The 12,924-nt window shown below is 47.0% G+C and overlaps 2 protein-coding genes across 5 annotated transcripts; one reads left to right on the top strand and one right to left on the bottom strand.

The window, feature by feature from the left end:
* The first annotated feature begins 4 nt into the window (after positions 1-4).
* On the top strand, positions 5-8,467 carry ABHD1 (abhydrolase domain containing 1). Of its 2 annotated transcripts, XM_023501520.2 has the most exons (10): positions 5-269; positions 4,465-4,548; positions 4,647-4,807; positions 5,440-5,622; positions 5,881-5,926; positions 6,139-6,251; positions 6,551-6,724; positions 6,921-6,969; positions 7,055-7,220; positions 7,581-8,467. In XM_023501520.2, exons 3-10 carry the CDS (start codon positions 4,710-4,712, stop codon positions 7,802-7,804), a joined length of 1,053 nt encoding a protein of 350 aa, XP_023357288.1. In that variant the 5' UTR covers positions 5-269; positions 4,465-4,548; positions 4,647-4,709; the 3' UTR covers positions 7,805-8,467. The 2 variants fall into 2 exon arrangements, with proteins under 2 accessions (XP_023357288.1, XP_003767136.1); XM_003767088.3 differs by lacking the exon at positions 4,465-4,548 and having other exon boundaries at positions 83-269.
* PREB (prolactin regulatory element binding) lies at positions 2,188-12,316 on the bottom strand. Of its 3 annotated transcripts, none has more exons than XM_031951384.1 (9): positions 12,051-12,316; positions 11,251-11,443; positions 10,817-11,043; positions 10,532-10,612; positions 10,297-10,421; positions 9,927-10,100; positions 9,727-9,799; positions 9,332-9,491; positions 2,188-2,388 (listed from the first exon to the last, which is right to left on the bottom strand). In XM_031951384.1, the coding sequence occupies exons 1-9, from the start codon at positions 12,183-12,185 to the stop codon at positions 2,327-2,329; spliced, it is 1,230 nt and encodes a 409-aa protein (XP_031807244.1). In that variant the 5' UTR covers positions 12,186-12,316; the 3' UTR covers positions 2,188-2,326. The 3 variants fall into 3 exon arrangements, with proteins under 3 accessions (XP_031807244.1, XP_003767135.1, XP_031807245.1); XM_003767087.4 differs by lacking the exon at positions 2,188-2,388 and adding an exon at positions 8,518-9,145 and having other exon boundaries at positions 12,051-12,314; XM_031951385.1 differs by lacking the exons at positions 2,188-2,388; positions 9,927-10,100 and adding an exon at positions 8,518-9,145.
* Between the last annotated feature and the right edge of the window lie 608 nt (positions 12,317-12,924).

Raw genomic sequence — 12,924 nt, 5'->3', positions numbered from 1 at the left:
GCCCAGCGAGGACCATCGGGGGCGGGGCCCCGCCCGTCCAATCGTGTGCACGGGGCGGGGTCCAGTGTTCGGTGGGGCGGGGCTTCCCTTCAAAGTTGAAGACTCGCCCTTGGAGCCGGAGCTGGTCAGCTCGAAGAGAAAGCCTCAGGCTGAAGATGCTGACCGGAGACCCGGGTCCGCAGGACAGCTCCTGGAGCGAGTTCGTCCCTTTCTTCTTGGGTCTTAGCGTCGTCTTCTACCTGGGCTACTACTGGGCATGTGTGCCCCAGGTGGGTGCGCTGCCGGGGACACCGGGCTGCTTGGGCTGGAAGCAGGGTCAGGGCTCTCACCGAACAACGTACAGCCTGGTTGTGGGGTACGCTGCAAAAATGTTTGGGTTTCCCTGCCTTACTTCTTCCCTAAGGATTCTGGGTGGCTCTAAAATCAGCTATAGCTAGCCTTTCTCCATCTGTCACAGGGGGCTTGTAACTGACGGGACCCCTGCCCCCTTTTGCCTCGAAGTGGTCTGAATCCCCTCAGAGTGTTTGCAGATTACCTGTCAATTTGTCCCTAACTTTGGGTTAAGCAGCTGACTCTCAGGCACTCTTTGCTTGTAAACCGGGGATGGTGGGAAGTTAAGGTCTCTGTGCAAAGCTTTAACCATTCAGGTAGATGTCAGGGTAAAAGGGTAAGTACCCTGGCAAGGGGAAAGGAGTAACTAACTCTGAACAAAACTTCCATCACTCGATATTTTTTCTTCTCACATTGGCTTGGCAAATTGCCCAATAGTTCCACTGGGTGAAAGGCCCAGGCCTTCAGAAGCCTGTGGGACTAGATAATTTGCTTAACTCCAACATTGGCTACTATTAGGGCTACCTCACCCAGATTAAAAATGAAATAAGGGAACCTTGCCTCGTTTAAACCGCCACACCCAGCTTAGGGGTTGATTCTGTAATTGTGCTTGACTTTTGCTCATTAAGCCCCCTCTGACTAGGCCTTCTGATCATCTAAATAGTGGGAAAGATTAGGAAGCTGATGTTTTTATAAATTGACATTTTAATTTGGCTTAAAAACAAGTAAAATGTAATTTTTTTCAAAATATTAATCCAAATTCAATGCTGTGTTCCCTCCTCAATTTTCATTTAACTTCTTTGTTGCAGGGAGCTAGATCTACCAAGATACTTTTAACAATCCCATAGCACTTAACACCCCACTCCCACCAGCAAAATACAAAATAATCTGAAATCCACTTCTGTCTTTTGAGAAGTTGTTGGAAGATCCTTTTGAAGCAAGTTCCATTTATTTTGATCACTTACATTGACAAGAATGGTATTTCTCTAAACCCTTCTTTTCCTGATTATAACCAGCTGCATAGAGATTCTTGATACATTTTCTGTGTCTTGAAATAATAAATCTTCAAGTTGTGGTTAATATGAAGGAAAAAATTTCAATTTATGTTAGTAAACTAATGTTAGAGAGTCAGTATAGTATGATATAGAAAAAACTCAGAATGGACTCAGAATTAGGCAAGATCTGAGTTTGAATGCCAACTCAAAACAACATAGCACTTTGTCTGAGCCTTATGTGTAAAATGGGGATAATAAAAATCTGTAGTGCTTATCTATTGTGAAGATCAAGTGAAATAATATATGCAAAGTGCTTAGCAATAAATATCTCATCAACACTATGTAACACCATAGGATATGTACTTGAGTTGTTGCTTTTCTAAGCAGCAGTGACAGACTTGTATTGGTCCAAACACACACTTGTGATCCACAGGATACAACATGTCCATGAAACACTTAGCTAGGGTGAAGCTCATAGTCTATACAGGAATCACATTCTTTACCTTATTAATAATCAATCAATATGCATGAATTGAGCATCTATTACATGCCAGGTACTTGTGCCTCCTTGCCAATTATTTGAAAATTTCAAATAGTTTTAAGCGTAAGGAGAGTGGCAGATCTCACTGGCCATTAAATCAGTATGATTTCTCTACCCTTTAATCCTGCCTTTTTGATTACTGCAGTGGTCTGAGAGAGAAGAATGATTTGTGTCCTATGATTTCCTAAGGCTCGCACCAGGATTTGGATGGATGTTTCTAAGTCTGAAGCATTTTGGCTTTCTTCTCTATACACATGCTCTCTGGTTGGCTCAGATCCTTTCACTTTCCACTTTGCCACTTTTCCACCTTTCACTTGCCACTATGGGGAAAATAAGGGACAGCATGGGTGAAGAGCTGAGAGCTACGTTTCCTGTCACCTTGGTTGTCACCTTCATATCATTCCTACTGCACCTCTTCTGAGCAGACTGACGGCGATGGACAAAGCTATTCCTTCAGGCCTTATCTCCCCTTAGTATTATCCAGATGCAAAGAGCTTGAGAAAGATGCCTTCTTCCAAAGCCCTAGAAGAGAAAATAAACAGAGAAAGCCAATGAAGGAATACTCAGTCAACAAAGATGCATTACAGGCTTGTAACTAAAGCAAAAAATAGAAAGGTGGGAGAGATCTGGCAGGAGGGATTTGTAAATTTAATTGAAGTGAGTACCATAATAGTTTTGGAGACTCAACTTGATGGGGGCTGGTTAGATCAGCCACCTTCCTATAAAGTGGTGATGATATAACTCAAAATAATCAAATTGATCCATAACCACTCAAAATTTTGGCCTCAGTTCTTCCTTTCTTGGAGAGTCATGGAAGTATGGATTATAAAATGTTGCATGTGTTATCAAATATAGTTGATCACTGTGTCAGTAGATCTTGCTAAGCTGCATTTTTGGGTTTGGTTTGGTTTTGCTTAAATCTTTATTTCAAGTGAAAGTTCAACATTCGGAAAGAAACATTGTATAAAGAAAAGGGCATAAATAAAAATGTTTGGCTTAACTAGCCACATGGAAAAAATGAAGGTGATAATGAATGCTTGTTGACCAGATCATATAATGATGTTAGATAGACAACCTATTGAACATGTGTGTATGTGTATGTGTGTTAAAAAAAAAAAAAAAAACAATGCAAATAAACAGCAAGTTGAGCGAATATAAAATTAAGTAGGAGGTAAAGGGATGGATAGGCTTCAGGAAACTATTAAATACTTTTAATGAAATGTCTTCTCCTTGAAAGCAAAACTCATCTTTTACCAGTATTCTACAAGTTATGCAAGTTATGAAACACTAGTCTCCAAAGAATTAAAAATGAGTATCACTCAGGACAATAGAGAGACATGGTGGATGTGAACAGCCTACAACACACAATAAATGAAGAACTATAAAGAACTAGAGCAAGAGATATCATTAAAGAAGAGACTAATTACGGGAAGAGAGTAAAGAATAGTTGATAACTTGCATGCTCCACTGGAACACTTCTTATTGATAGGAGAAATGGAAGAAGGCCTCCAGTATATTAGATGATCTTTTGTAGAACTCTTATGGAAGGACATGAACAAAAGTTCCACAAGACAAGTAGGAATGATGGGTTATAATTGCCACCACTGAAAGGGAATCTACATATCCATGTGAGGAAGAATCATTTGAGTATTTGAGGGATATGGTAGGAAGGGATAGGATAAACAGCTAGGAAGACTCTTGAGTATAACCCAACCCCAAAGGAATTCTATCAACACCTATTCTTCATTCTTAACAGATCAGTTCAAGATTGTCTTTGAAATACTGCTTACCTTAGATTCGTTTACCTTTAAGTGGCAATGAGAACAGCCTAATGCAAAGAGAGTTTAGACTTTGAATGAGGAAGACTTGGATTCAAAGTCCCAATTCAGATTTATTGTGTGACTCTGGGCAAATTATAATCCCTCTCTCTCTCAGCTTTGGTTTCATTTGTAAAATGCAAATAATATCTACATGTCACAGAGTTGCTATAAGGATCAAATGGAAAAAATGTAAAGGATGCTCTGCAAACAGATGTTATACAAATGTCAGTTATTATTATGTCTAACTAAAATCTACAAAGCTCTTAACAGCCTTGGGCCACATAGAACTCTTCTTTAACCTGAATAGAGCTAACCATCTGGGTTTCTATCATGTGCGGGTTTATTTCTCAGAACCAGGCCAAGCGGGGGGCTCAGTAGTGGTGGTGAGGCAGAAGCACATCAGCTTGCACACTTTTCTGTGAGCAAGTATTCCACCAGTAGTTTATATGCTATCCACAAACCCTGTAATTAGTTTAGAGGTGAGTATGTTCCCTGAAATCCTGGATTAGCATAGTAGCCAGCCACTGGGATGCTGGTGTTGATAACAATCACTTGGATGTCTGTTCTATTCCAACGTAGTGCAGTGCTGGGTTATCCCTGATCTTGTCCCTGGGCTTATTATGTTGGGATCAAGTCTGGGGTGTACACATTCCAGGAAGACTGAAGAATCTGTTTTTGGTTGGGCATGCCCTGTTACTTTATAAGTGATTTGGGTTCCTAGCAATTTTTCAGACTGGGAACTATTATTAAACCAGAGAAGATCCCCTCAATCCTACAGGTCCACCCTGGTCAAGACCACATTTACCGGATCAAGGCTCAGAGCAAACTAGCCCCTGGGGATGGATAAGGAGTCATTCATCTGGTTAGTCCACTAGAGTGTAGCACTGTACTAGCTTTATTGTGGGAAGCAGTGGTAGGTGAAGACAATATGTGAGATAAAACTGTGTTCTGTGGTTACAGAAGCCTCAGCTGGTGGCAGGGCCCCAGTTCCGGGCCTTCCTGAAGGAGCACTGCCCTATTATTATGGAAACATTCTACCCTACGCCCTGGTGTTTCGAAGGGAGGCTTCAAACTGTCCTCAGAGTCTTTGTGCAGTCTCGGCCCCCTGTCTCCTACCGGAGGTGAGAAGATCTGAGAAGTTAGGAGAAAAGCTTAAAAAAAAAAAAAAAAAAAAGCCCTGTTTAGCTATCTGATTCCATCCCATCCTCTGTGGGCTATGCACCCTGGGTAGAACTCAAGTACAAAAAGTGCCATTACACTATAAATCCCACTAGTCGGACATCAGGCTTGTCCTATTGCCACAATTCTACTTTCTCATTCATTCTGTGATTATGGACAAAACCTCTCTTTAGGCACCTGGATGGGTCTTGTAGTTCAGGGATATCCAACTTATATAGAGACCCTTGCAACAGCATATTGACTTAGAAAACCACAAGTTAATATTGTTGTATTTTTATTGATTTTGTTAAACATTTTTCAATTACATTTTAAATATGGTTCCTGACATCTTTGGGAATTTTGCTGGAATAGACAGCTGGCAATCTAACACCTCTGTCTAGTTTTATCTTCCTCTAACCCCTAAGTCACTAAATAAACACTAAGATTGGTCATTTCTATTAATTTAGCCTTGAGATTCTGAGGTAGGGAAGGAGCACAGTTATGTCACATGAGTTTAGAGCTGGGGTATTAACAGAATTCTTGGAACCAAAGTATAGAAATCCCCAGATATACCTCTGTATATACCCTTCCACAGTGAGGTGCTCCAGACACCTGATGGGGGACAACTGCTGCTAGATTGGGCCAAAGAACCTGAGAATAGTCAATACCCTGACCCTGCCAACCGGCCCACTGTATTACTGCTCCCAGGCATCACAGGCAGCAGCCAGGAGACCTATATCCTTCACCTAGTATACCAAGCCACTCTAGATGGCTACAGGTAAGAATGGCAATTGAGGGTGGCTGACAGGTATCTGAATAGTCTGGGATGGAGAAATAGATCCAGGGAGAAGTGTGTAGAGCAAAGGGCAGCCTTCCTGAAAAGATACTGGGAGGGACCTGCTATTGGGAGGTGGAGAGAATTCTGTGGATTCTAGACTAGGGTTCTTCATGACTACAATTTCTGTGCAAGACACCTCTGAAGATAAAAAGGCCTTCCAGAGTGGATCTGGCTAAGGTGTGCTTGTTTGTGCTATAGGACCGTGGTGTTTAATAACCGGGGCTGCCGTGGGGAAGAATTGCTGGTGAGTTCCATCCCCCTTTCTAGCATCAAGTTCTCATCCCTCTGATCCCTTCATCCTCAGCAATCCTATAGTCTTTGGGCTTGTTCCCCTACACACCCTATACCTATCTACCATCATTCCCCTTTTCTACCTTGCCCCATTGAGTTACCTTACCTGGAGCCCTGCCCCTTTTTTGTCTATTCCTATCTCCACATGACACCATTTGTCCTCAGACCCACAGGGCCTTTTGCGCTGGTAACACAGAGGACCTGGAGATAGTTGTGAATCACATAAAGCACCAGTATCCACAGTCCCCACTGCTGGCTGTAGGAATCTCAATAGGAGGGTAAGAGCCAAATGGGTTATTAGAGCTGACCTAAGAGATAGAGACTACAGTCCTTAAGAGGAATCTTGTCCCTTCTTTCACTCATACCTCCAACAGGCCTCTGGCCCTTTCTTACAGAATCATGATCTTCCTGAATAGATCCAACTCTCAGCTAATGGTGCCTTTTCCTTTGCTAAATAATCCTTTATTGCTAGTTACCTTCTTTCTCTGTCTCCTTTTTTAGTGATTACCATCTTTAAAGGACTCCTAAGTCCAAACTCCCCCTCCCTTTATGGTTCTAATTTCCAATCCCCTTACAGGGTCCTGGTGCTGAACCACCTGGCACAGACAGGTAAAGCAGCAGGGCTGGTGGCAGCACTGACCCTGTCTGCATGTTGGGACTCCTTTGAAACCACACGCTCTCTGGAGACACCACTCAATGCACTGCTCTTCAACCAGCACCTCACAGCTGCACTCTGCAGATTTGTGGAACGGTAGGGCAGTGAAGGTTGGGGGGGGCAGAGGGGGAGTTTCAGTTGAGTACAATTGTACCTTTTGTTATTGAAAAAATAAAAGCAGGTCAGGGTGGTAGCCAGTGGGGGAGAGGGGTAATTGTAAGGCTGGAATTAGAGAAAGATTACTGGAGCCTAGAACTTCAACTGTCCCCCTGATACAAACATTCTACCACAGGCATAGGAAGGTGATCGAGGAGAAACTGGATGTGGACTATGTGCTTAAGGTAGAGATCCAAGCCCCAACACTGCCCCTGTCCTTTGGCGACCCTCTCAGTGCTGCCCCACTAAACTGCCTTTTATCCCCACCAGGCCCGAACAATCCGCCAGTTTGATGAGCGCTACACCACATTAGCCTTTGGCTATAAAGACTGTGATACCTACTACCACTCAGCAAGCCCTGGAGCCAAGGTGGATGCTATCTGTGTCCCTGTGCTCTGTCTCAATGCAGCAGATGACCCATTTTCCCCTCCCCAAGGTGAGTCCCACTATCCTCAGCATTGAAAAGAGGTAGCATGGATAGGGGCGAGAATCAAGGAGAATCCAAAAAACCTGCCTAAGAACCTCCCCTCAGACTCTCTCTTAGGTGTGACCCTGGACAACTCTCTGAAGCACTTTCTTCATCTGTAAAATGGGAATAACAATAGCACCTATATCCCACCAGGTGGTTGTGAGGCTCAGTGAGGGAGGTTGGCAAATTGATAAGCAAATTTTACAGTGTCCTATGTGTTTGCTATTATACTTCCAATCCTATGGATCTGAAAGGTTCAGCTGGACGGGGCTGGCCTCGAGCTCCTGACTTAGCTCTCCCTTCCCTCTCCTCCTCCCCCCTCCCCAGCTTTCCCACTACAGGCTGCTACACACTCGCCACATGTTGCACTGCTGATTACTTCCCGGGGCGGCCACATCGGCTTCCTGGAGGGGCTGATCCCATGGCAGTACTGTTACATGAGCCGCCTCTTTCATCAGTATGCTGCCGCTGTCTTCCAGCATGCAGGGAAACTGCAGGCCCTCAGCGAAACTCCACCTTCCAAGGAAGGCCAAGGGCTGACAGACTCCTAGGAGAAGAGCCATAGATCTCAGCTCAGCTTCCCCTCATTTATTAAATTTTAACTTTTACTTGTCTGACTCATTGAGGTCCCTTCTCCCCTCATGCCTAGGGATGGTTCAAACTTGCTGCAGTGATAGCCAGACTGGCTAGCTGTAAGTCAGATATCTGCCTTTTTGCTCTGGACACTAGAAATGCATCCTCCCCCTTATTAACCATTTTCTGTAAACGTCTACATCTCTTGTTTGTATTAACTGTTTGGTTTGGCTGGATTTCCTTCACATGGACAGAGAGACTGTAGGTAATGGCCAATGCTATCAGAGACTGGAAACCAACCAGATAGTTTGGGGTAAGACCATGCCCCTTCTGATAAAACCCCAGAACTTTACTGCCCTAATATGAAGGTGATGACATGCCCTTCATAACTAAGAAGACTAACAGAACTCAGGAGGGCTGGGTATGCTGACCAAGGGCAGTCTTTCCAAAGGCTGTTGACTCCCCTTTTCACCCTCTTAACTCCTATGAGTGTGGGCTCACTCAAGGTCCTAGAGACAAACCTGGCTATTTCCTTCCCCTGCTGCCCATTCCCACAAGCTCATGCTTGTTTCATTTTAGGCCTTACATCTCCCCTTGTGTGAATGGAAATTTAACATAATAAAAAACCTATTGTTGAGGCATTGCTGGTCTGCTGATTTTTTTGTGAAATCTCCAAGTTCCATAAAAGTTGTTAAGGACTGGGGCACTGATTTAATCTCAGTGGCAAATGAACAAGAGCTGCGTGGAAGAGGAGGGATGTGTTCACTTCATCACCAAGCAGCAAAAGGGAGATAAGCCCCTCAAACAAAGTAGGGGGGGAGTAGTAAAGCCTCTAAGGCTTCAGTCATCTTCACATTGTTGAGAGGAAGGGGCTGTCTGGCTCCTGGCTGGCAGGGACTGTGCAGCATCCAAACACTAGGTGAGGTGGGAACGGCTGTCACATTTTCAGTACTCTCAGGAACAGTTTCAGCTCTGCTTTAGAAGGAGCAATGAGTGGTACCTCAGGAATTGCTGTCTTAGGTGAAATGAGAAGAACCCTGTACCAAGAACCCAGGGTTCGGCAGCATTCAGCCTTTTAGGTGGGGTAGGGGGCCACTATCACATTCCTTGTCTTCATGGGGCAGCTTCAGCTCCAGTCTCAGTGGAATTAGTGGTGCCCTAGGCCTTGACTTGCTCTGGTCTTTTCAATGTCCAGGGTCCTGATCCCCCAGGAAACAAGGAAGGCTAGAGAAAGCCTGGGAAGGTATTCTGAAGCAGTAGGATGGCCAAAATGATGAGTCCAGCACACAGCAGCAGCAACAACCACACAGGGACACTCCCTAGGAGAAAGTCCAGAGTATAGGCACAGAGCATTCAAATCTAAGGCAAGAAACAAAGTACAGCCCAGCCTAGTTGAGGCAAACAGCATATGCTGAGAAAATGAAGGTGCTTCCAAGAAATGACATTATACTTTCCCATTCCCTCCCTCTTCCAGTTCTTCATATCACTATCTCCCCAAAACTCACGGCGAATGGGCAATAGATGTAGCTGGCATCGACTGTCCACAGCCACGGAGAACAACGCCGCTTCATGAGACCCCAGCAGCTCTCGGCCACATCCTTGCTCCGGCATGAAGGCCACATCTGTCACCACAATGCCATGAGCCTCTCGAAGATAGTAGAGGCGCTGGAGAGAGGAGGAAAAAAAAGCTCAATCATGAAGGTCACAAGGACAGTTTTGGCCCTTCCCTCAGGCAAATGCATATGCTGGACCAACAGGTCTTTCCTTCCATGTGCAGGGCTGTTCTTTCCCACAGACAAGAAACAGAATGGGTACAAACATCCCACTCCTACTTCCCCTCCTCAGGACTTCCCTCCTGACATTCACACTATCCTACTGATAATCCAACTATACCACTCACCTGGAGGGAAAAAGAGATGTAGATGGCAACAGAGCCAGTGACGGTGCCCAGACCTAAGAAGGTTCCTGATTCACTGCAAAAGCATAACTTTCATCAATCCCATGACATCTGCAGACATCTTCACCCTTTTCCCCCCTCCCTCATCCTCTTTTGAATCAAGGAATAACTTCCAGCTGTTAATTTCTATTACCAGTTCATACCTGACACTGAGGCAGGAAATGACCTCGTTACCACAAGACTGGGTCCGAAGAGGCAGGAAATTATGGCCATCCCAGGCTGTGAGGTAGCAGGGTGGTGGCCGGCGCAGTCGCTTATGGGGAATCTGCACTGTGAAGAGCCGCAGCCCAGCAGGCTGGTCTGGCACCCACCCAAACCTGGGAGCCAGGGGTGGTGCTATTCAGATCCCCAAAGAGTTCCTCTTACCCTCTTCTATCCTCAAGGGTTTAGAAGTGCTATTTTCAGGACCAATGGTAAATCCCAACCCGATTCTTCCCAGTTATTTTGGGGGGCTTCAGTCTCCCTCCCTTTATGTAGAATCTTCCATTCACCCTCCCTCTTAAGCCCTCACACCTGCAAGCTTGATAGCGATAAGGTGTGTCTGGTAAAGGAGGCAAGTTTTCTTCCCAGTGCAATCCCGTCACCAGCTGGTCCCTCTGCCACACACAGGCCTTAAAATCCCAGCCTGCTGTCACCATCTGATGGAGAAACAGAAAAAAAGAAAGGGAATGATAATAATAATGAGACACACTTACTGAACCAATTGAACTTCTAATCTTTTTCATGGTTTTCTTTACAGTACCCTCACCTTGTCACCAGGGCCCAAAGTCAGGTCTTCAATCTCCCCTTCATGAGCTTTGAACTCTAGAACTTTTTCAAGGGTAGGTACCTGCAGCCAGAATGACACATCTATAACCCTGGACCACTGACCAGGATCATTGACTACAAAGATGGCTTTCTCTTTCCATTCACTGCTTGACTCTCACAGACTACCTCAGGATTTACCCATCAAATTCACCCAAGATCCATTCCACACTCTTACAACTCGGGCCTCACCCCAATCCCACACCTGCCTATCCCCAGAAAGCCACACCTGCCAAACACGAACAAAGCCATCAGTGCCGCCAGTGGCAAGCAAGGTATTATCATGATTGAAGCACACAGTCTTCTGCAGTGGGTCAGGGCCAAAGTCTGTCTGCACAGACTGCAAGTTCTCCACATTGAGCTCCACTCCCTCTCGCTGAGTTGCTGCCCCAGTTTCTTGTGTTTCAGCTGCGGCTCCTGCCCCTTTCCTTTGTCGTGGGCCTTGCTCCTGGGAATCTGCAATCACAAACGGTGGCTCTAGATTTCTCAGTAGTTTCACTTGGCTCTTTTTTACAACTTCTACAATACACTGTGGGAGAAGGACGGTCGTCGTGATTATCTGTTTCTCCTCAGAGGTTCCAGGGTGGAAGTAGGTGGGGTGTGAGAAAAGGGAGGGATTCACCAGTTTCTTTGCTGGTAGCAGTCCGAGAGGGGGCTTCTCACCTGCACCGTCTTGCTTGTCACCGGTCTCCTGCTCTTGAGGTCTGAATTGAAGGAGCTGACAGCTAGCATCCTGCCCTGCAGCCAGAATATTGCCTGCAAGGGCAAGGTTCATAGTGGCCTTAGTCTCCGTGTCATGGGAATGCAGCAAAGAGGCGCTCAAGGCTCCGCCAATCTGTTCCAGTTGTAAAAAGTGCTATGGGAGCAGAACAACAGGACCTCTGTTCAGACTACGCCCAGGGGCAGCCTGAGGGAGACAAGATGTTTTAAATGTCCTAGAAGTCATCAGGATTCTTTTTCAAGGAAAGTCCCTGGAAACCACTTCTGACAAACCCCTCCTAGATGGGCCATTTCCTTCCAATCAGTACAAGGGTAAAAGCTACCAGTCCCCAGCAGCTCCGAGCTCCCAAAACGCCTTAAACTTTGAACTGTCCTTGTGCATTTCCCTTACTGATGCAAGGCAAGCGGAGAAGCCGCAGCCCTCGCAGAGGCTGAAGACGAGGAAAAACCGCAGCGGGAGGCTCTACCCTGAATCTAGCCGCGCTACCCTCAGGGCAGGGACACACCAGCGGCACGAGAGGGAGGGGGCGCTACCGGCTGCGGCGCACAGCCTAAGGAGGCAGCCCAGGTGGTGGGGCCGTGCGCTAGACACTAGCGGGAAGTACCCGAGGGGCCTTTAAACGAAGGGGACCGGAAGGCCGGAGCGCGGCCCCGGGGAGACACGGCCCGCGAGAGGGGGAGAGGGGACGGGGGACCGGAAAGGGAGACGCCCCGGGTCCCCTTTCCGCAGGCCGGGGGCTCACCACTCCATTCTTGATGCCAGTCTTGGCGGCGCCGCCGCCGCCCGCGGTGATGAGGAGGCCGGTGCTGGGCTCGACCCGCAGCGCGTACAGCGGGAACGGCGCCCGGTATAACTCCGGCGCTCGGCGCCGTCCCATCGTGCGGTCCGCGCCGCTCACAGGGGAGCCATGCCGCTGCCCACCCTCGTCTTCCTGCGGCCTCTGCTCCGGGACCGCCCCGGCCCCGGCCCAACAGCAGCTTCCTCTTCTCACCGCCTAGCCAACCCGGGCTACAAACGCCCGCACTGCGCAAGCGCACCTAGTCCGCAGGCGGTCGTGCGCAGGCGCAGGGTGGCGGTACACGTCAGCACTCTGGCCGCCGTTCGCCGAAACGCGGCTCACGTGAACAAGGGTCCCAGGCTCTGAGGCTCCCATGTGCGCTTGCGCTGCCATCTCTCCGCTGGGTGCCGGAAGTCTCCTTGACAGAATAATGATTGATGTCCGATGTGGATAGTTCCGGTACACATTCGCTGCAGCGCTTACGGGAATGGGAGTGTGAATTCTCGCGAGAGGACTGAGATGAAGCGAGCCCCACCCTCTGAGAGAAGGCGGAAGTGGGGCTGAAAAAGTGGGACTTCCGCACCAGTTATTGCTGTTTCCCTTTAGATGTAGCTGACATTCGCAAGCTTGCAGAACGCTTACCCACATTAATCTCGTCTGTTGCTCACGGCAAACCTCCGACGAGTCTTAAGGTCATCCCATTTTACAATTAAGGAAACTGAGGCTGGGCAAGGTTAAGTGATCTGTGTAACTAGCGTAGCTGTCCCCCAGAAGCTCCAGGATTGCTAACGACTAAAGGGTGGGTTTGGCGCTGTTACTCCTTTAACTCAAACTGTCC

The sequence above is a fragment of the Sarcophilus harrisii genome, chromosome 2 (assembly GCF_902635505.1).
Source record: "Sarcophilus harrisii chromosome 2, mSarHar1.11, whole genome shotgun sequence".
Lineage (NCBI taxonomy): Eukaryota > Metazoa > Chordata > Mammalia > Dasyuromorphia > Dasyuridae > Sarcophilus > Sarcophilus harrisii.
Note: the sequence above shows the minus strand (reverse complement) of the source record. Positions and strands in the feature narration are given on the sequence as shown.

Coding starts and splice junctions, on each gene's coding strand:
- PREB (XM_003767087.4), bottom strand. CDS start 12,185: ATGGGACGGCGCCGAGCGCCGGAGTTATACCGGGCGCCGTTCCCGCTG. Junction 10,613..10,816: donor GCTTTGTTCGTGTTTGGCAG/GTGTGGCTTTCT, acceptor TTCTGGCTGCAG/GTACCTACCCTTGAAAAAGT. Junction 9,146..9,331: donor ACATCTATTGCCCATTCGCC/GTGAGTTTTGGG, acceptor ACTTTCTCCTAG/GGAGTGTCCCTGTGTGGTTG.
- ABHD1 (XM_003767088.3), top strand. CDS start 156: ATGCTGACCGGAGACCCGGGTCCGCAGGACAGCTCCTGGAGCGAGTTC. Junction 270..4,646: donor ACTGGGCATGTGTGCCCCAG/GTGGGTGCGCTG, acceptor CTGTGGTTACAG/AAGCCTCAGCTGGTGGCAGG. Junction 6,970..7,054: donor ATGTGGACTATGTGCTTAAG/GTAGAGATCCAA, acceptor TATCCCCACCAG/GCCCGAACAATCCGCCAGTT.